This window comes from Cnephaeus nilssonii (assembly GCF_951640355.1).
Source record: "Cnephaeus nilssonii genome assembly, chromosome: 6".
Lineage (NCBI taxonomy): Eukaryota > Metazoa > Chordata > Mammalia > Chiroptera > Vespertilionidae > Cnephaeus > Cnephaeus nilssonii.
This window is the reverse complement of record NC_137077.1, coordinates 23,722,149-23,745,415: the sequence shown is the minus strand read 5'-3', so window position 1 is coordinate 23,745,415 and position 23,267 is coordinate 23,722,149. Positions and strand designations below refer to the sequence as shown.

At 41.5% G+C, this 23,267-nt stretch overlaps 1 protein-coding gene across 2 annotated transcripts in view; it reads right to left on the bottom strand.

Moving 5' to 3' along the window:
- Window positions 1-23,267, bottom strand: part of BORCS5 (BLOC-1 related complex subunit 5) — a 72,359-nt gene that overhangs the window by 11,051 nt on the left and 38,041 nt on the right. For both annotated transcript variants that reach the window (XM_079773529.1, XM_079773528.1), the window contains exon 3: window positions 14,427-14,584. In XM_079773529.1, the coding sequence (XP_079629655.1) occupies window positions 14,427-14,584 (158 nt within the window). The remainder of the gene's footprint in view (window positions 1-14,426; window positions 14,585-23,267) is intronic.

Here is a 23,267-nt window from a genome sequence, read left to right as displayed (position 1 = left end):
GGTTATTTTTTAAGGTGGGGCTGCATCCTATAAGGATCACTTTTGAAATATAAACATATACTGTGAAACCAGGAAGGAAATATGATAAAGGGATATTGGGTCCGGGAAAGTTAGCATTAGGTACAAACATGGAGAGAGGCTGGCAAGTAAAAGCCCTTGCATAAAGAATCGAAGAGAAAGAAAAAAAAAAAAAACTGCCGTAGAAAGCATTTGGAATCTCAAATGTGGGTTTTAGGTCTGGGTTGAGTCCCAGCTCCACTACTTAACAACTGGGTCACCTTGAATGGTTGCCCTTTTGGGTGTCTGAACCTTGGCTTCCTTATCTGTCATCCACAGATGATAAGGTATGTAACATGTCCATTCCAGACCTGGCACATGGAAAACATGGAAAAAATGACGGCAGCATTATTACTACTACCACTTCTACTTCCGTAGGAGACGTGTGTAGAAGCCACGCTGGCAGATGGAGTGGGTGGAGGAAGAAGAAAACCTGGGAGCCACATCAGTGACCTGGACTCCCCTTCCCAATGCCAGGATCAAAGGGAAACGAAAGTCAGTCTGTATGACCTCAGTGACACATTCAATAGTTTAAACCTGAGCGGAGGTGATTAAACAGCGTAAAACTGGACTAATTATGTGCTCTACAATTCCCTTACTTAGGAACCCCAACTATCCATGAACACAACCCCTTTTTTGACTCAGAGAGAGCAGGCCTCGGTGTGGAGATAAATATTTTACAGCTGAACTCCTCTAACTTATGCCTTAAGAACAAACAGGTGACACTGACTGTGAGGAGGAGATGATGATGGTGATGACGATGACAATGACACTAAGATACTATGTTGGGATCCCGTATCCCACTTGACACAGAGTGTGTGCTCCTAAACCCTGTGCCGGATGACCTAGCCTGACATGGGAGAGCCTGACCTCTAAATCCAGGGGTTCCTACCGTCACCCGCACAGAGAGCTGGTGCTCATCATCGCTACACAAACTCAACCAGCAAACAAACATCTCCTGAGCCCGGGGGGAGGAATGAGGCAGGGACCCCTTCTTAAAAAATCTCTTTCTAATTTATTGAGTTTAGAGAAAGAGGAATGGAGAGATGGAGAGAGAGAGAGAAAGAGAGAGAGAGAGAGAGAGAGAGAGAGAGAGAGAGAGAGAGAGAGAGACTGATTTGTTGTTCCACTTATTTATACATTTATTGGCTGCCTCTTGCATGTGCCCTGACCGCGGATTGAACCCTTGGTGCATAGGAACGATGCTCTAACCAACAGCTACATGGCCAAGGCCAGGAGATACCTTCTGAAACCAATGGGAACCAGGAATGATTCACGGATAGGCTGCTGGCTATACTGATGGGAGTACAGGGTTCATCAGGCAGAGATGAAGAGCAGATTCCAGCAGCAGGCAGCATAGTAGAAGGCATGGGCAGGAGTGGAGACCAAGGAGCAGTCTGACTTTAGTGGATCTGGGAGACTACAACTATGATTATTACAAGACTACAGGCCCGGTGCACAAATCTGTGCATGGGTGAGGTTCCTGGGCCTGGCCAGCTGGCAGGGAGGGGCGCGGGGGAGGAGGGGAGGGAACAGACCGAGGGAGGTTGGCTGGCTGTGGGAGGTTAGCTGTGGAAGCGCATTGACCACCAGGGGGCAGTTCCAGTGTTGAGCATCTGCCCCCTGGTGGTCAGTGCACGTCATAGCAACCAGTCGACCGGTTGTTCAGTCGACCAGTCATAAGGGTAGCTTAGGCTTTTATATATATACTAGAGGCCCAGTGCACGAAATTCATGCACTCAGAAGGGGGGTCCTTCAGCCCAGACTGCACCCTCTCGCAGTCCGGGAGCCATCAGTCAGACATCCTGAGCACTGCCGTGGAGGCAGGAGAGGCTCCCACCACCACTGCTGTGCTAGCCAGCCATGAGCCTGGCTTCTGGCTGAGTGGCGCTCCCCCGGTGGGAGCACACTGACCACCAGGGGACAGCTCCTGCATTGAGCATCTGCCCCCTGGTGGTCAGTGCGTGTCATAGCGACCAGTCGTTCTGCTGTTCGGTTGATTTGCATATTAGCCTTTTATTATATAGGATAATGTCTTATTATGGGCAAGGCCTCTAATTCAATTTTTTTTTAGGTAGTTAAAGGGAGGGGCAGAATTTTCACTTGAGCCTGAAGCTAAAATTGCCCTTAGCTCAAAAATCTGCATACCACTGAGACACATGTTGGTGAGGCTCATTCTAAACCTCCACACTGTTCTATTATGTGTATAAGTATTGGGAACCATATCATCTCTTTAGTGAAAGGAACCTTTTGTTATGTTACAATGACTAACTTTATCTCATGAGTTGTGTTTTGGCTTCAAGCCTGTATCCAGTATTCATGCAGCAACTTCAGCTCTTCTGTTCAATATTTACCTGGCATATCTTTTATTTTATTTTCTCTAAATCTTTCTAGATTTTTATGTATTAGATAGGAATAGCCCATCAACACAGACAATATTCTGGTGAAGGCCTGGAAGGGGCGGGTGCAGGGTGGAGGAGATCAATGGAGGGGTAAAAAACTAAAACAAAGAAATATCTGTAATACTTTCAACAATAAAGATACATTTTAAATAAAGGAAACTATCTTAATTGAAAAGAGTTTTATGTGAAATAATATAAGTAATTGCTCTACACTGTACTTTATATTCTCAACTCCTCTCAAAGAGATATTAATTGACTCTATGTTCACTTAATATTAATTGATCCTATGTTCACTGACTGCAGGACTGACTTCTGCCACGCCAACCCAGCACTGACTGCCACGGGGGCTACGATCAGACCCTGCTTTTCTCTCCCGGCCTCTGTCTGGGCCTGATCGCAGCCCCCTCGGCAGTCAGTGCTGGGTCGCTGAGGTGCCCGCAGCGCAACAGTCAGTGCTGGGTCACCAGGACTGACTTCCGCCATGCCGACCCAGCACTGACTGCCACGGGGGCTGCGATCAGACCCTGCTTCTCTCTCCCAGCCTCTGTCCGGGCCTGATCACAGCCCCCTCAGCAGTCAGTTCTGGGTTGTTGAGGCGCCCCCACTGACTGCAGGACTGATTTCCGGTGTTCGGTCGAGCCTTTGGCTGTTTTGGACATTACGAACCCTGGCTCTTTATATATATAGATAGATGGAAAGGCAAGTGAGTGACTGGTCTCAGCAAGGGTGAAGGAGTGAATGGATGAGGTACCTTAGGATGGAGGAAGAAAGCACTGCTGAATCTATGCTGAAATTGTGCCACAAATACTTCTACAGATTAACATCACCTCCTCCTTGGTCTTACTGCATTTGAAACAAATGACTCTACTCCCTAAAATAATCCTTTCAGTCACATAGCCCCTAGCCCTGCAGTGTACATGCACACTCATTATCCCATTTGCTCTGGACTTCACGTTGGTGACACCTAACTTACTGTGTGAGCAATTTCTAGTAATGGTTTGCTATAACCTAAACAAGTTATAGTTATGGTTTGCTATAACCTAAACAATAAGCTCTCCACTCACGTGTAGAATGAGAACTGTGGAGTACATCTGAGGTCTTATAATTAAAGTACAGCCTGTCAATACGGGCAGAAAAAAGTTAACTGTCGCCTCAAGCTCTAGGAACACATCCTAGAGAGAAATCCTTTGGGAATTTTTGGAACCTGAAAGAATTAGAGATATCTTTTTAAAAGAGTATCAATCTACAAGTGTCTTCCCAACTAACAACAGAGATAGCAAGTAGGTCTCTAGTCCAAAATATCCAGATAAGTATGAGAATAACTAGATTGTAAATCATGCACAGAATCTTGGGTACTGTGATTGTAATTGGTCCAAAAATTTGATAAATTTTAGGGAGAGACAGAGTTTTGAGGAAGAGTCTCCGGGCTTGCTCTTTATATTAAAAGTTCCTTTCTTTCTAGTAAGGCCTTCCAGGCCCACTCTACCTAAAATTTGCACCTCATGGAAATTTCAAATCCCTTTCTTGTTTTACAGTTTTATCCTTGGCACTTATCTGACATGCTATATATTTTACTTTTTTACCTTGTTTATTGCCCGTTCCCCAGTGAATGCAAGGCCTATGAGGAAAGGATCCCATTTTGTTCAGTGACACATCCTCACACCTAGAACAGAGCCTGGCACAGAGATGAATGGGTTCAGCACATGTTACCATAGACAGGTAACAGCACATGCATACAAACTTTTGAAAGGCCTAGTCTTAATTATAATGGTGTGTCCTAATTTTTTCACTTAATGTTAAAAGTTTAAGGGTTTCTTTTTTGTTTTGTTTTATTTGTTAATCCTCACCCAAGGATACTGATATACTGATTTTTTTTTTTTTTTAGAGAGAGAGGGAGGGGGAGAGACAGAAAGAAACATCCATGTGTCTACAACCAGGGCCGGGATTGAGTCTGCAACCAAGGTACGTGCTCTTGACCAGAATCAAACCTGGGACCCTTCAGTCTGCAAGCTGATGCTCAACCCACTGTACCAAACTGTCTAGGGCAAGGGTTTCTTAATATTACTTGGTTTTCATTGATGGGAGGACTTAAAACAAGTAAAATTTACCATGGAACCTTGCACCAGCTATTCTTAATCTTAAAGTTGGGCTGTAGATGCATTTTAGGAATGTAAGTTCAAGGAATAACACAGATGCTCAAAATTTAGTATAACCCTGGGCACACATATAGACTACATTTCCCAGCCTTCTTTGTAGTTATCCATGGGATTGAGTTTAGCCAAAGTGATATACAACACTTACAGGTTTGGCCCTACTCTCTTGCCCCTCCCAACTACTGGATGCTATGAGCAATGTGGTCTTTGTGTATGGCAGAACCACAGATGGGAAGATCCTGGAATCCTGAATTCAAAGGAGGAGAGTCACCTAGTAACCAGAACCACCCACCTTGAATATGAGCAAGAAATAAACTTATGTTGTATTTGAGCCATTACACATCTCTGAGTCTAATTACAGATGCAATATAGCCTACCCCACCTAATACAACACTCACAACATTTACTTTTTCTAATAAAAGAAAGTTTATATTGAAATAATTGCAGGATATATTAAATTGTTCACTTAACAAACATTTATTAAATGTTCCTATGTGCCAGGCATTGTTCTCAGCACTGCAGCAATGCTCAGATTTGCTAAAATTCCTTGTTTTTCTTCCCTGAAAGAGATACAGGACAGGGAATATCTCTTCCCAGCCATACTTCTGATTCTATAACCCATGTGCCCTGAATACTGCTTACTAGCTGGCTTACGGATACCAGTTACTCTGCTATTCCTCACAAGAGAGGCGGCTACATGGAGCTTCTAACACTGCCCACTGTGGTAGACTGAAAACGAGCTGGGATGGGAGAGGACCAGAGGCTCTAGTTCCTGGCACCTGCAGCCAGTACTAGGAAAGCTGGCAGCGCCAGCTGTCTAGGGGGCACGTCTAGGGCAGGTGAACTGGGGGGAAATGGGGCTGCTGTTCACACATACTCCTGTGTCAGTATCCAGAATCTGAATGGAGTTAAATCTCAGAGCAGTCAAATAACTAGGCTTTGCTCAGGCCTCGCCAAAAAACACAAGCCTACATTTCCAAAAGGCGAGTAATAAACTTGGTTGGGCCCTCCTCCAGGATCTCTGCCTTTTGGCGAGGCAGTGCTGCTGTGACGGAAGTGTGGGGCCGGGCGGAAGGAAGTAGTGTACGGCAGACTTACAGCCAGAAGCAGCCCAATCCCCACCTCTACTTCCTGCCACCCAAGGCACCAGTTGTGTTTCTTACCGAGAAGAAAGGTTGCCCAAAGGACAAAGCGGGGGGGGGGGGGGGGGGGGGGGAGAGGGGGGGCGCGCACTATAATTACATTGTAAGGTCTCAACCTCAATTTCACACCGAAGTCACTTGTAAGATAGAAAGGGAACCCAAAACTGTCTTGAAATAACTTGCCCTCAGTATTTCAGCAAAAAGAAGCCCAGCATCTCAATGCTCTTATCAAAATTTATGGTTTTAATTAAACACTTCCAATCCATTTTATAATCTGAGGTCAAACATGCAGCAACCAATGCCAGAATATGTTTAAAAGCAGCAACAGAAATCTAACAATGCTGTCATTTAAAGATTCACAGTTTAAGGTGATAGGCAGAGTTTCGTCCTGGCTGGTGTGGCTCAGTTGGTTGGACCATTGTCCTGTATACAGAAAGGTCTCAGGTTCGATCCCCCGTCCAGGTGCGTACAGGAGGCAATCAATGTATCTCTCTCACATCAATGTTTCTCTCCCCCCTCCTTCTCTAAAAATCAAGAAAAACACATCCTTGTGTGAGAATAAATAAATAAATAAATAAATAGTAACAGCCTCACCTAACCAATGGTACACAAAACCGGGCTTTTACCTGAAGGAGGTCAGAATAAATGCGAATACCAGTTCAGGCACCGATTCTCTGCAACACTGTGAGCAATGGATTAACCTTGATCAATCTCTCCCCCGGTCTCATGGGAGGAGGCATGGTACAGAAAGCCAGGTCAGACAGATGGCTCCAGGTAGTTCTTAAATATTACTGTATTGTCAACAGAAAGAATCCCTGCCTAGCTCTGTGTACTGACTCCTGAAAGGGTAGCCCACACTTCAAACACCAGTTGAATGCCTACTACATGAAAAGCAATAACTGAAAATGAAGTGAAAGATCCCAAAGAAGTAGACATAAGTAGCATGGTAAAGCAGAAAAGAGCACTGGAATCAGAGACTCAACTAATATCATCTTAATCATTACCTAAGAGAACAACCTTGGGCAAGTCCCAAATAAACTCCAAGGGCCTTGGTTTTCTTTATTTGCGCAATGAAAGAACTAAGTTAGAGCAACTTTAGGGTCTCTTTATAACTGTATGTGATCATATGACTTTCTAAGGAATGCAACTCTTACCTGTTCATCTGAACCTCCCCTTCAATGCTTCATATTAGTTTATGCTAAAATAGCCTGCTTATCAACACACATAAGAATGACAAACACTGAGACTATCAGAATCATATCATGAACTTAGTTTCAAGGCCCCTAGGCCAGCACATAATAACTGTAACAAAATAGCCCTAGAGGCTTTATCTTCGTTAAAAGGCATTCTAATTTATTTACACATTGATAGCTACTAGAGTGAGACGGAACCGCGATCTAGGTCAGTGACAAGAACTGCTCCAACTCTCTCAACCGTGTCTTCCTGGGGCTGTGGACTTGCCACCAGCCTTCCCTCCGCCTTCCCCGGCCCTGGGGGAAAGCACCCACGTTAGGAGGACACATGCTTCTTTACCTTCCATCTAACCCACATTTCAGTGACAGATGTGACCTAGAACTGAAAGTGTCTGCCTGTCAACTCAAATCCTTAAGTAGAAATGATGGGCTCTCACAAAAAATCACCTAAGTGATAAGTGATATACCCACAGCCTAGAGGCCAAGAACTAATCATGTGTGGTCATCCAGTCTCACATTTCTTGTGACCCGTGTTCCCTAGATTCCAGTATGCTACTCACAAAGCAGAATAAATAGTTAAATTTACTACAAAAATTTCAAAAATTGCATATACATGGCATGAAAGGAATCATGCACGGTTTCAAGAAAACCAGAATGAGCTAACTATTTAGCTCTTTATCACACTTGATTATTGAGGGTATTGTTTAAAATGAGCCACTATTTAGGCTGCTGCTGTATCAAGAAACTTCATATGGGCCAGTTCATGGCCATAAGGTTAGGCTTTTCTCTTCAAGTCATTTATTTATATTTAAAACAAATAATAAGAGCTAACACTCCAGTGTTTACCATACGGCAGACATGGTCCTAGGTACTTAACATAGGGAAACTTGTTTAACTCTCACAGAAACCTTACTGACGTGGATACTATTCTTATCCCCATATAACAGGTAAGGGAACTGAGGATCAGAAGGATTAAGTAACTTGGCTAAGGTCACAGAGCTACTTAGAGGCAGTGCCAGGATTTGAACCTGGGCAATGAGGCTCTGGAGTTTATACTCAGAACCACTACACTAAATCACCCAAGGATACAAGGTAGCCTAACCGGTTTGGCTCAGTGGATAGAGCACCGGCCTGCAGACTGAAGGGTCCCAGGTTCGATTCCAGTCAAGGGCATGTACCTTGGTTGTGGGCACATCCCAGTAGGGGGTGTGAAGAAGGCAGCTGATAGATGTTTCTCTCTCATCGATGTTTCTAACTCTCTATCCCTCTCCCTTCCTCTGTAAAAAAATCAATAAAATATACTTTAAAAAAAAGATTGATGTGGCCAAAACAAGAAAATAATCCTTTTTTTAAACAAAAGGGATACAAGGTAGAGGCTTTCCCCTCAGCTGAGCCCTCGGTGACTCCCAGTGCTCACAGCTGTACTACTCCCCAGTGGTCACTCCCAACAAATGACCTCCCCTCTTCTTCAGAGAGAATACATAAGCTCCTCAGGTGTGACTGATCTGTACCAGGCATCCTCTTTTTATAAGCCTACTTATTTCCTTCCTTTTCTCTCAAAATAAAGAACCCCGGGGCTCTAAATCCTCTCCTACTTGTTCCCTCAGGGATCTTATTGTATGAATCCCCTTTTTATCTTTCATCTTTTATCTCTTCTGTCTCTTCCCCCTTAATCTGTAAACATGTTCAAGTATACCATCTACAAAAATAAAAATAAAAAAAATCCTTTAATCTTCATCCACTTTTAATTCCATAATTTTGGCCACTGTCTCACTCTCTGACCCTGGTTAAACTGCTTACTTTCTCTAGCAGGCTTGAATTTCTGCATCTAAATAATGATGGCACTGGACCAGAAGGTCTCCAAGTTCCTTCCGACTCCAACATTCTGTGGTTCTTAATGTAGAGAAGCTTTCTTGGACCAAGTTTAGTTTCTTTACTGCCCCATGAAGCCCCAAAGTTAATTTCCTTCTGAGACTGTCAAGCTGTTTCCCAGCCAGCAATGCTCTGCTCTTTCTCTCCATTCATTTCCTGAATCGTGGTATACCTTTAAGACCCAGCTTGAACCTCACCTGTTCGTGGACCGCCTGATCTTTAACTCTTGGAGAACTTCAATCATAAACCATAACTGAGTACTCTCCATCGACAGCGCCTTATCTTTCATATTACTGTTCCCTCACCTAGATAGCTCTCAGTGAGCAGGGACTAGGTCACATTTCTCTGTAGCCCCTAAAGGACCTCACACTAAGTAGGTCTGCAATAGCTGCTCAGCAGTGCGAGCTGGCTGGCTGAGGGGCCATCCTGCAGCCATTAAGAAAAGTAGTGGTCAGTGTATATTACAAGATTCCCTGATTGTGAAGGAAGACCATCTCTATCTTCCACTTCTCTCTCATACACACCTTTATAAAACATTTGTCACTCAAGAGCATCATCCAAATTTAGCAACAGGAAAGCTTAGCTAACTCCTTGCTTTTCTCTTATCATAATCAGACTAGGACATAGTCATGTTTCCCTTTGACCCAAACTTAAGTGATCACAAACCCTGTAACTTTATAGGCCTCCGGGTACTGCGGGCTCCACACTTCCACTAATACACATGCTCCGTGCTTATTAAGTTCCCTTACTTTACAACACACATAGCATTAGGTTACTTCCTCACTCTGGCAACCAAATTTCCAGGAAACATCTGGAATAATATCAGAGAGTTGGTATTTGATCAAAACTACATCCTCAACTTTATTCATTTGGAAATGACTAATTTCAACCCTTAGGTTTGAACTGAGCACAGATGGATGTGTGTTTCAGGAGTTTGCCAGCACTTTCTAACAGAGGCAACAAATCATCATTGAGAACTCTGAAACAGTGCCTACCTCCTCTGCTCTAGGACAGTGGTCGGCAAACGCATTAGTCAACAGAGCCAAATAGCAACAGTACAACAATTGAAATTTCTTTTGAGAGCCAAATTTTTTAAACTTAAACTTCTTCTAACGCCACTTCTTCAAAATAGACTTGCCCAGGCCGTGGTATTTTGTGGAAGAGCCATACTCAAGGGGCCAAAGAGCCGCATGTGGCTCGCGAGCCGCAGTTTGCCGATCATGGCTCTAGGAGAACTATGGAGGTACTGCACAGCACTGTGAGTACTGTTCCGGGTTTTCCAACAATCCTGGGTAACTACTGATGACTCAAAGTAAACCCCTTAGTTCCTCAAACAGAGTTAGCTCAGCTTAATTTTTTAAATGAATGCTCCAGAACACTGGTTCTCAACATTGGTTATGGATTCTACTTTCTATTTATTTATTTAAGTTTTTTAAAAATATGTTTTTATTTATTTTAGAGAGACAGGATGGGAAAGGGAGATAAAAACATTGATGAGAGAAAAACATCGATGAGCTGCATCCTACATGCCCCCTCTGGTGCATGAGATGATGCCCAACCAATTGAGGCACACCAGCCAGGTGTTTTTTCAAAAAATTGTTTATTGATTTTTTTTTTTATTTTGAGAGAGAGAGAGAGAGCGAGTGAGAGAGAGAAACATCGATTTGTTATTCCACTGATTTATGCATTCATTGGTTGCATCTTGTATGTGCCCTCACCGGGGATTGAACCCACAACTTTGGTGTATCAGGACGATGCTCTAACCAACTGAACTAGTAGGCCAGGGCATCTACAGCACTTTCATAAATACCAGTGCGCTCAGCTTCCTCCCTTCCCCACCCACCACCATTCAAATATTTCAATCTAACTGGTTTAGAGTAAGACTTATACATCAGTATTTTCTTAAAAAGCAGCTCAGCTATACTGAATGAAGGTATTATTCTTAAATATATTAGGTATGATAACAGCATTGTGGCTGTGTTTTTTAAAAGTTCTTCATTGGTGGAAAAACTGGTGAAATTCAAATAAGATCTTTGTTTACTGTAACAGTGTTAATTTCCTGGTTTTGATCATTGTATTTAGGATTCTGTAAGATGCTCACTTTAGAAGAAGCTGTGTGAGGGGTATACAGGAACTCTCTGAACTACTGTTGTGACTTTTCTCTAAGTCTAAAATTGATTAAAGTTTTTAAAAACTTTAAAAAGTTTTTTAAAAAGAGTTCTTTACTTTTAAAGATACGTACTTAAATATTTATGAGTGAAATTATATGCTTGAGACTTACTGCAAAATAGACCAGTTGAGGAGGTGACAGGGAGTGGGTAGGGTATGGATGGACCAGGAGTGTTGACATGTTCATGCCTGCAGTAGGTGGGCGCTGAGTACATGATGGTTCACAGTATTTATCTACTTCAGGGTGTGTGTAAACCTTTCCATCATATTTACTGGAGGGAAAAATTCCCAGGTGATTCTGACACATATTCAGGGCCAAGAAACACTGCTCTGAGTCTTGAAAATGTATAATGAGAAGCTCTGTGTTGTACTACCAGCTACAAACTACTTTACCCAGCTCTTTAAAAATGAGCTGTCAATCTTTCTTACTACGCTTTCCTAAACTACAGAATGACAGATATGGATTAGAGAATCTTTCAAAAAGAAAACAAGAAGCATTAAAAGTTGTATTTTTCTAAAGTCGTCTCTCTGAAAGTTAATATCACAGTTAATTTCTAACACAATAGTAAAAAATGGTCAAGTCTTTCTTATGTCTATAAGGGCATTTCCCAAAGAAGTTTCTTTAAAAACACTATTTCTATAAGATGTTAATAGATGTTACCTAATATAAGGGTTCTGAGATAAAAAAAAGTTTGAACAGTGCTGGTTTATTGTAAGATTCCTAAGAACTTTTAACAAGAAAATATGCATTGTGACTTTCCAAGGTAGTGATGGAATATGCAAAAAGTTTGATCTTCCTTACATGAATTAGTGCTATAGAACTTATTTTGGAAAATAGTCCTGTAGATCAGTGATTTCCAAATCCCAGGTAATGGAGAATGGCTGCAGAATCACTTGGTAAACTTTTTAAAATAATGATTCACAAACCACAAACTAGATTATTAGGGGGACAAGATAACTCACTATTAAAACAAACAAAAACCCAAGTGATTCTAATGCAATCATGTTTGGGACTGGAAGCTATGTAGATCATAATGTAATAAAATAATTGATACCATTTGAAAGGCCACATCAATACCAGCCAATATGAAAGGTCATATTTCATAGTCTACCAAGTAAAAGACTTTCATATATGTATACATTTTATGTAAGATAGGTGCTAATATGCTGGAAGTGGTGGCAAATTTAAATCTATCAATATAACTGACACTACTTTGTCATTTCAAGGATGTACTATGTTCATTTCCAATAAATAATTAATTTGCTGTGATTCACAACCATTTTTACTTGTGCGTTACCGCATGTCAATCTTCTTCTCTGGCCTGAGTCAATGACCAGAACTATTTTGTTAAACAACAGGGGGTGCCATTCACACAAGTGGTTTCTCCACGATAGAGCTCTTGACCTTTTCTTTTCTTTATATGACATACTTTAAGGTGTCAGGAATATAAACCCCTTCTTGAGGAAAAACTTTGAAAAATGTATTTACTTATACCTTTGTGCACCCAGAGCTGTGCCATGCAATGGCCCGGTCAATGATACTTTTCAGTGCTTAAAAGAAGTACCTGCTTACTGTTATTAATAATTACTCAGCTTCCTACCATGCTCTTTAGTTATCTTGTTTCTTCCCTTACAAAACCTTGTGGGTCAATTGCTTCCATTCAATAAGAATTACTGAGCTTTTCATGTGTTAACACAGTGAAAAATATAATTTTTAGGAAGATGTCAAGACTCCTGCTCTCAAAGAACTGATACCCTATTTGAAAATAAAATACAAATTACATAAAGGAACAAGCAAAAGTGATTGTGAAGATATAATGTTAGCTAGAGCAAATTAGTATGGCAGGACTTTACACATACTAATAAGAGCTAACCCTTACTTTAAATAAGTCAGTCAGAGGAAGATAAATAACATATGATTCCACTTACAAGTGGAATCTAAATAACAAGAATAAATGAACAAACAAATAAAAAACAGACTCATCGATGCAGAGAACAGACTGATGGTTGCCAGCGGGGAGTGGAGTTGGGGGACTGGGTGAAAAGGGTGAAGGGAGTAAGCACAGATTGGCCCCAACCGGTTTGGCTCAGTGGCTAGAGCGTCGGCCTGCAGACTGCAGGGTCCCAGGTTTGATTCTGGTCAAGGGCATGTACCTTGGTTGCGGGCATATCCCCAGCAGGGGTTGTGCAGGAGGCAGCTGATCGTTGTTTCTCTCTCATCGATGTTTCTAACTCTCTATCCCTCTCCCTTCCTCTCTGTAAAAAATCAATTATATATATATATATATATATATATATATATATATATATATATATGTGTGTGTGTGTGTATATATATATTTATTTATATATATATATATATATATATATATATATATATATATACACACACATATATATATATGAAGTACAGATTGGAAGTTGTAAAGTACAACATAGGGAATATACTCAATAATCTAATCTAATAATAGACAAATATGCAAATTGACCGCACCTTCGCCATGCCCACCAGCCAAGCCACGCCCACCAACCAATCAGGACGAGTATGCAAATTACCCCAACAAAGATGGTGGCTAATTTGCATATCAAGACAGCCTCAAAGAACCCAAGAGCTGCAGAAGGGAGTAAAGCTTCGGAGAAGCAAGCAAGCGGGGGGGGGGGGGGGTAGGGGGGGAGGAGAAGGGAGGAGCGGAGGCGGGGCCGGGGGCGAAGGGAAAAGCAGGCGGGCTGGCCGAGAAGGCGGGACGGGCGACAAGGGAGGAGCGGAGGCGGGGCCGGGGGCGAAGGGAAAAGCAGGCGGGCTGGCCGAGAAGGCGGGACGGGCGACAAGGGAGGAGCGGAGGCGGGGTAGAGTGCAGCAGGAAATCCTATTGCAGGATTTTTCCTGCAACGGGAATGCTAGTATTGTAATAACTATGTATGGTGCCAAGTGGGTACTGGAAATATCAGGGGGAACTCTATATAGAGTATATTATTGGCTAACCACTAAGCTGTACACCTAAAATTGATACAAAATAACATGAAATGTAAACTCTACTTGAAAAGTAAAATTTAAATTAAAAAAAAGAGTTAACACTTAACTGAGCAATTTAATTTTTCTTCCACCCTTGGGGTAGGTTACTTCTTATTATCCCCATTTTTCAGATGAGGAAAATTGAGACCAGGAGAAGTTAAGTAACTTGCCCAAGCAATAAGTGGTGAACTGGGACTCAAACTCCATATTGGTCTAGCTCCATGGACCACTCTTTTTCACCATCACATTTTACTGTTAGGAAAGACAATCCCACAAAGCAATGAGGACAAATGTCGAAACTCAGATAGAAAAATGACTACTTCCCATAAAGCTGGGCTCACTAGTTCTACTGCCCAGTAGAAAAGGACTCACGAGTCACAGGGAATCACAATAAGTCAGCAATGTTATTTTCCCACAATACTTACCTCTTTGATTCGCTTAACCAAAGCATTCTGATCAAAAGCAACGGCCTCTGCACACTGATGGAGGTGATCCTGGTATCGGAGGCAGAGCTGCAACACCTGCTGAGAATCCAATTTCTCCAATTTGGTATTTGTTGGGGAAGTCTGGCCACTCAATAGCCCTTCAAAGCAGAAAAAAAGAATGAAATCAAATGAAATGCAAGTTACTGTTAATAAACTTATGAATAAAGTAGCTTAATAGTAAGTTTACTAAAGACTGGGTAAGAGACCTAAATTTAATGGTGCATCTTTTGTTATATGCTAATGACAATCACAGCAACTATCATTTATGGAGCATCTACTATGTGCCAAGCACTGGCCAAGTGCTTCCTGTGCATTATTATATACTCTTAATCACCATGGAAAACAAAGTATTGTTAGCTCCAATTTACAGATGAGGAGTCCAAGACACAGAGAGGTTAAGCAACTTCCCTAAAGTCACAGAGCTAGTGAGTGGTTTCTCCAAGACAGAACTCCTGACTTTATGACACTACTTCAAAGTATTAGGAATATAAATCCCTTCTTGATTGAAAACTTTGGAAGATGTATTTACTTAATTCCTTTTAATAATTCAAATGGTTTTCTGAGAAACTGAAAAAAAGAAATGAAATGGATAAGGAAGTTGTTAGGAGGAGATGTAAAATGAAAAAATTTAAAAAGTGAACAGAGTATCAGCTGACACAACCATAAACCTCATTCTTCACTTTTTCTTCCAACGAAAGTTTAGTTGTCTAACTACTAAATTCTCTTACATTTGCATAGGACATTCTATTTTCAAAGCTTTTCATATAGAATTATCTCACTTTTCTTTAAGGTATATACAGAACAGGGCAATTATTAGCATTTATAGAAGAAGAAATCAATAAAAGAGGCTAACTAACTTGCCTATGGTCACACAGCAAAATCCTGACTAGAATGCAAGTCCACCAACTTTTGGCCAAACGCATTCTGGTAATCACACATTTTTTGTTGTTAGGACTCCATTACCTTCTCAAGAATTATTGAGGACCCCAAAGAGCTGTGCTTTATGTAGTTTATATCAATATTCACCAATTAAAAATTAAGCTGAGAAAATTCTGAAATATTTATTAAATCATTCAAAAATAACAATAACTTCATTGAATGTTAACAACAAAAACATTTTTAAGAAAAAAGAATTCTATTTTCCAAAACAAAAAAGTGAGAAAAGTGGCACTTGTTTATATTTTTCTACGTCTTTTTAATGTCTGGCTTAATAGAATATAGCTGGAGTTCTGTACCCACTTCTATGTTGAATGTGTTGCTCTTTCACATCACGTCCCCTCTGGAAAACTCTATTGCACACTTGTAAGAGAATGAGAGTAATTAGCAAATGTCTAAATATTACTGTGAAAACACCCCAGGAGGGTCCTGGGGACCTCAGGTATTCCCCCCACCACACTCTGAGAAGCACTATGCTAGATCATGCTCTACCTCATACCAGAGCCAATGATACAGAAAGAGGTACACCAAAATAAACATGACTACAGGGTACATGCTGGGCATGATGAGGGTGGACCTACCCATAGCAAAAGTCATCTTGGGAACCCTTCCTCATTCCTGCCCCCAACCACCAATCAAGTCCTCACTGGTTCTGAGGTATGGAAGCCCAAGCCAGTGTTCCTTCCCCCCAGACAGGCTGTAAAATGAGCTACCCAGTTGGGTAGTCCCAGAGAATCCTTGGGGGTGCCAATCACTGCTCTCAGATCTTCACCTGGCCTGACAGAGCAGAGTGTAGGGTTGAACCTGAGGCACTGCCTCGCTTCCCAACACTCAGCTTCCAGCACTAGGTCCCTCAGCTGTTCCACTGCTGATCCTAACACCAAGAGCCCAGTTACTCCAGTGGACCTGCCTCTACATAGCAGTTTTTGGTGAAGCTGGTAGTTGCAAAAATGGGAATTTATTTTTTAATTGTACAGGATCTTGTGTATCTATTTACCCAGTCTTCCCCCAAAGGTAACATCTTGAAAAACTACAATACAATATCAAAACCAGGATATTGACAATGATACAATCTACTGGTCTTATTCAGATGTCTCCATTTTACTTACACTCATTTGTGTATGTGTGTGTGCATGTGCGGATGCACCAGTGTATTTAGTTCTATACAATTTTTTCACACGTAGGGTCATGTGTCCACCATCACCATCAGATACTGAGCCATTCTATCACACAAGGGTTTCTTGTGTTGCTTCTTATAACCACATCTACCTCTCTCTCATCCATAACGACATCCACCTCTCTCTTATCCTTGCTAGGGGAGCATCCTTAACCCCAGCAAACACTAATCTGTTCACTATTTCTAAAACTTTGTCATTTGAAAAATGTTTTATACATGGAATACAATATGTAACCTTTGGGGACTGACTTTTTTTTCACCTAACAAAATACATTAGAGCAGGGGTCCTCAAACTTTTTAAACAGGGGGCCAGTTCACTGTCCCTCAGACCGTTGGAGGGCCGGACTACAGTTTTAAAAAAACTATGAACAAATTCCTATGCACACTGCACATATCTTATTTTGAAGTAAAAAAACAAAACAGCAAAAACACCTGCATGTGGCCCGCGGGCCATAGTTTGAGGACGCCTGCATTAGAGATTCATCCAAGTTGTCACGTATTGTCGATAGCTTGTTCCTTTCTATTTTTGAGTAGTACTCTGTGGCATGTATGTACCAGAGCTTGTTTAACCATTCACTCACTGAAGGACATTTGAGTTGTTTCCAGTTTAGGGCTGTTACAAAATTGCTATAAACAGTTGTGTATAGGTTTATGTGTAAACATACGTTTTCATATCTCTGGTATGAATGCCCAAGAGAGCAATTTCTGCGCTGTATGGTAACTGCATGTTTAGTTTTACAAGAAACAGCCAAACAGTTTTCTAAAGTGCCTCTAATCAAGGAGATGGGATTTTTTTTTTTTTCAGAACACTGAAATCTCCTAACATAAATATCAATTATCTCCTATAACTGACAAAGAACACAGTCCTAGAAACAGACTTGGGAGGGAAGATACCAAAAGCTTTTTGCTGTCAATCCAAGACTGAAGTAGGAAAAGAGTGAGGACGCACCATGCAAAGAGGAATGATTTTGTGCCATCAATAGAAGGCCAGGACAATGCAGAGGCCATAAGGAAAACAATGATAAATTCAACAATATAAAAATCAAGATTCCCCATGGCAAAAACAGGTTAAAAAGTACACCAAAATACCTGGGAAGAATATTTGCAACTCAATCACAAATGGTAAGCTTCCTCTTATATGTAGAGCTCCTAGAATTGGCAAGCAAAAAATCAGCCAAAGATAGACAGACAAGGGACATGAAAAGGCATTTCACAGAAAAGGATATACCAATGCCTCAACTATAAGAAAATATGCATAACCTTATTCATCATAAGAAAAATAGAAATTAAAACTTTATTGCTAGCCCATTTTTCACCCACCAAATTGGTAAGTCCAGAGTATGATAAAAACTCCGAAGGTGGAACTAGGAGGAAATAGGCATTGCTGATTCATATGTAAGTCATTAACACCTCCATAGAGGGCAACTTGACATGGATATCAAAATTACAAATGCATAAAGCCTTTGATAGAATAATTTCACTACTAGGAATTTACATGTACATTAGCATGCGTGTTAAATGATGTAAAAAATATATATAAGATTATTCATTGCAACAGTGATTATAATAGCAAAATATGAACAAACATCTCAATGTCCATCAATGGGGAGTTTGTTAATTAAACCATGATGCAGCCATAAGTAAGAAATATGATCATAGAAAAGAATGAGGAAGCTCTGTATGTATTCATATAGAAAAATCTCCATAAGATATTAAGTAATTAAAGAAAGGTATATAGGATAATGTATATAGCATGCTACCATGTATAAAAGGGGAGGGACAATAAAATAAAAATATATATTCATTTTCGCTTATATTTACATAAAGAAACTTAAATGACAAGAATTAGACAGTTGGAAAACGGGGAGCTGGAGAGAGACATTCATATGAATGTAGTTCCCTTTCAAATACTTTTAAACATTCATTTTAACAAAACACAGTCAAGGTCTTTCCCATCTATTAAGAATGTCTTCTGCCGAAACCGGTTTGGCTCAGTGGATAGAGCGTCGGCCTGCGGACTCAAGGGTCCCTGGTTCGATTCCGGTCAAGGGCATGTACCTTGGTTGCGGGCACATTCCCAGTAGGGAGTGTGCAGGAGGCAGCTGATCGATGTTTCTCTCTCGTCGATGTTTCTAGCTCTCTATCCCTCTCTCTTCCTCTCTGTAAAAAATCAATAAAATATATTTAAAAAAAAAAAAAAAAAGAATGTCTTCTTAGTCAACTTTCCCTTCTTCCCTCACTCAGTTATCCCCAACTCTGTAAGTCAAAACCAGTTCCTATCTTCCAAGGTTTATATGTATGAATACACCTTAAAACAGTATCTTCTCCAAGGCAATTAAAAGTCTCATAACAAACTGTGAGCTGGTAGAACAGGGACCATGTTTTACTTACTTTTTATCTCTTGTGTCTAACATACAGCATCTGGTTCATAAAAGGTTCTCAGATTCGGTTAACCAGTTAACTGCCACGATATTTTGAATTTAATTAAAAAAGGTCCACTGCTAGATGGCGTAAAAATGGTTAAGAGGATGCAGTTCTAATGTTGGAATTCCAGGAAAGAGTGAGCTGAGGAAGACTTTAGGAGGAAAAAAGGCTTTTCAGGGTCCCTACTCCGTATTCTCTGTATACACGTAAGAGTGAGGCCTGGTCTCAGTCTGAATCTGCTCTTCCCACGTGAGTGAGGAAATACCCAGTGCTTAAGATTGCTCCTGGGAGCCTGTACTGCAGAATGGGAGGAGAAAAGCTCAGGGACAGCCCAAGCTTCCAGGGGCTGAAGCAGAGGACCCAGAACCCAGCGTTAGCTGCCAAAACAAAACCCTTACTCTTCCTCTTTTAAAAAATATAGGGGGGTGGTGGATTTTAAGAAAGCTGCCAAGTCTAGAAGGTACACCAGGGTGATCAAGTTAAGCTGCTCAGTGATCGATGCTTCTTCTCTCTCATATCAATAATTCTTTCTCCCTTTCCCTTCCCCTCTCTCTCTCCCTTTCTCTTTTTCTAAAAAAAAAAAAAAAGAAAAAGAAAAAAATCAATAAAAACATTTCTTTGAGTGACGATTTTTTAAAAAAAATTTAAGACTTTATCATGTCTATTTCATCTTTTTCTATTTTTTTCTTTTCCTGAGCCCATTAAAAATTATAGACATCATGAATTTCACTCCTAACACACTATTCTTCCACATATTTATGGTTAGTCTTCCATGTTAAATAAACGTTTCTAAATCATGTCTTCCTTACTACGCTAGGGAATAGGGCCATTACCCTCCATTTTCTAATTCTTCTTTAGCTTAAAACAGTGATGTACAACAAAGTAGATGTTTATTAAGTTAAAAACCTGATTTAATAGATTGCATATATTAAGAGTTGGGTTTGCAAATGGTGAAAACTGGAGACATTTCCCAAGACCCTGTTGAAACCACTTTGTTTGTACAGGAATAGACAGTGGGCTCCAGGGAAGGGCGAGGACCAAGACCGGCTATTACACAGATCAGCAAACTACCGTGTGCACCTACCTCAAAGTGTTGAGGGGAAAAAATCATCAGGGTTAGAAATCTGGGAAATATTTTGCTGAGCAATCTTTTTCTTTCTGAAATGTTGGGTAGAGGAAAAATGCTTTTCTGAAATATAGTCAAAAAGCCATATGGGTATTAACCTGGGTTTTTACCCAACTGAATTCCTTGACTTTTAGAGGCTTAGTCACTTACAGGACTAGAAATGAGTACTGTGAGTAGTGGGGCCCATATGAGAGGAACAGTATTACAAGTTCCATTTCCTACCACAGAATACAGAAAGCAGAATCTATGTAATTTTGTGAAAGTATAATTAAACAACAGATTATGAGAAAAGAAAATCCCCCTAAAACTAATAAGGGATTTTTAAAAAACATACACTGAATGGCCAGATTATTATGATCTCTGAATGCATAATAATCTGGCCACTCAGTGTATATCCTATATAATAAAAGGCTAATATGCAAATTGTCCCCTCGACCAGCAGGCAGGCTGGCCAACCGCCCATGTCCCCTCCCTCTGGCCAGGCTGGCCGGACCCCACCCATGCACGAATTCTTGCACTGGGCCTCATACACACACACACACACACACACACACACACACACACACACACACACACTGAGTGGCCAGATTATTATGCGTTCAGAGATCATAATAATCTGGCCACTCAATGTATATATCTTTGATTTCAGAGGAGAAGGGAGAGGGGGAGAGAGATGGAAACATCAATGATGAGAGAGAACTACTGATCAGCTGCCTCCTGCATGCCGCCCACTGGGGATCGAGCCGAAACCCGGGCACGTGTCCTGATTGGGAATGGAATTGTGACCTCCTGGTTCATAGGTTCACGCACAACCACTGGGCCACACCAGCCAGACTAATAAGGGATTTTTTACTCAATTATTCATGGTATAGTTCAAAGATTAAAAAAAAAATCACAGAAACCTGTGTGTTGTTTAAATCTAGTTCTCAAAGGCATTCCCTCCACTTATCTTAAAGAAAGGGGAAAGTCTAAAACCATCTGCTCAACTTGGGCAGGATCTTATGATATGTGTTAGTGCTCAATTCCTTTGGGGCATTTAGAAAGGGTGCCCTCCATGACTGGTTCCCTTAGGGACTTGTATCTCTATTCAGTCACATCAGAGGAGCAACAATCTCACCCGAGAGAAGGAGCCACTCAGAATGGCTATCATTATTGTTTTGGTTAAACTATTTGGGAGAAGAAACTGCAAGTAGAGACAAGCTCAATATAACATGCCAACTCACCAAATGTTTTGTGTGGATAAAAACAATGCTCCCAGGATCTCCCTCCTAACAGTTTCCTAAAACCACCAGAGGGCCTGGCTGATGTAGCTCAGCAGTTGAGTGTTGACCCATGAACCAGGAGATTGGGCTTTGATTCCTGGTCAAGGGACATGCCCGGGTTTTAGGCTCAATCCCCAGTGCGGGGCATGCAGGAGGCAGATGATCAATGATTCTCTTTCATCACTGATGTTTCTCTCTCTCTCTTTCCCTTCTTCTCTCTGAAATCAAGAAAAATGTATTTTAAAATAAATAAAACCACCAGAGGGCCAAAAAAGAACTGTCTCATTGATGCTACAGACTGAATGTCTGTGCTTCCCTCCAAATTCATATGTTGAAAATGGCATGGTATGAGGAGGCAGGGCTTTATTTTTTTATTTTTTTTGGGGGGGAGGGGTGATTAAGTTTGAGGGTAGAATTAGTAATATTCTAAAAGAAACCCCAGAGCACTCACTTGTCCTTCTAGCATGTGGGGACACAGCAAAAAGAAGGCCGTCTCTGAATCAGGAAGCAGCCCTCACCAGACACCGAATCAGCTACCACCTTGATCTTGAACTTCCCAGCCTCCAGAACTGTGAGAAACAAATTTCTGTTGTTTATGAGGCACCCAGTCTACCGTTATTTTGTTATAGAAACCTGAGCAGACTAAGACAGGGAGAATGGGAAAATCTGAATTCGGCCCCTTTATTTATTAGCTGCATGAATTTGGACCATGTACCTTATATCTCTGAGCCTCAATTTTCTCATATGTAAAACTTGTACAATGAAGACTCTAAAACACGGCTGAAAGGAATTGAAGACAAATAAATGGAAATAGAACTCATGTTTCATGAACTGGAAAACAATACTCTGAAGATATCAACTATCCAAAGTGATCTACATATTCAATGCAACCCCTATCAAAATTCTAATGACTTTTTTTTGCAGAAATAGAAAAACCCATTCTAATATTCATATGGAATCTCAAAAGACTCCCAATAGTCAAAATAATCTTAAAAAAGATCAAAGATGAAAGATTCATACTTCCTGATTTCAAAACTTACTACAAAGTTACAGTAATCAAAAGAGTGTGGTACTGGCATAAAGAAAGACATATATATCATTACTAGAGGCCCGGTGCACGAAATTCGTGCACGGGGGCGGGGATATCCATCAGCCCAGCCTGCACCCTCTCCAATCTGGGACCCCTAGAGGGATGTCCAACTGCCCATTTAGGCCTGATCCAGGACTGCTGGCTCCCAACTGCTCGCCTGCCTACCTTCCTGATTGCCCCTAACCGCTTCTGCCTGCCAGCCTGATCACCCCCTAACCACTCCCCTGACAGCCTGATTGATGCCTAACTAATCCCCTGCCAGCTTGTTTGCCCCTAACTGCCCTCCCCTGCAGGCCTGGTCACCCCTAACTGCCCTCTCCTGCAGGCCTTGTCACCCCTAACTACCCTGTCCTGCAGGCCTGGTCCCCCCCCCAACTGCTCTCTCCTGCAAGCCTGGGTCCCCCCCAAGTTCCCTCCCCTGCAGGCCCAGTCACCCCCAACTTCCCTCCTCTGCTAGCCTGGTCACTCCTAACTGTCCTCCCCTGCAGGCTTGATCGCCCCCAACTGCCCTCCCTTGCAGGCCTGGTTCCTCCCAACTGCCCTCCCCTGCTGGCCTGATCACCCACAACTGCCCTCCCTTGCAGGCCTGGTCCCTCCCAACTGCCCTCCCCTGCTGGCTATCTTGTGGCAACCATCTTGTGTCCACATGTGGGCAGGATCTTTGACCACATAGGGGCAGCCATCTTGTGTGTTGGAGTGATGGTCAATCTGCATATTACTCTTTTATTAGATAGGATTACTAATTCTACCCTCATAGAATAGAAAT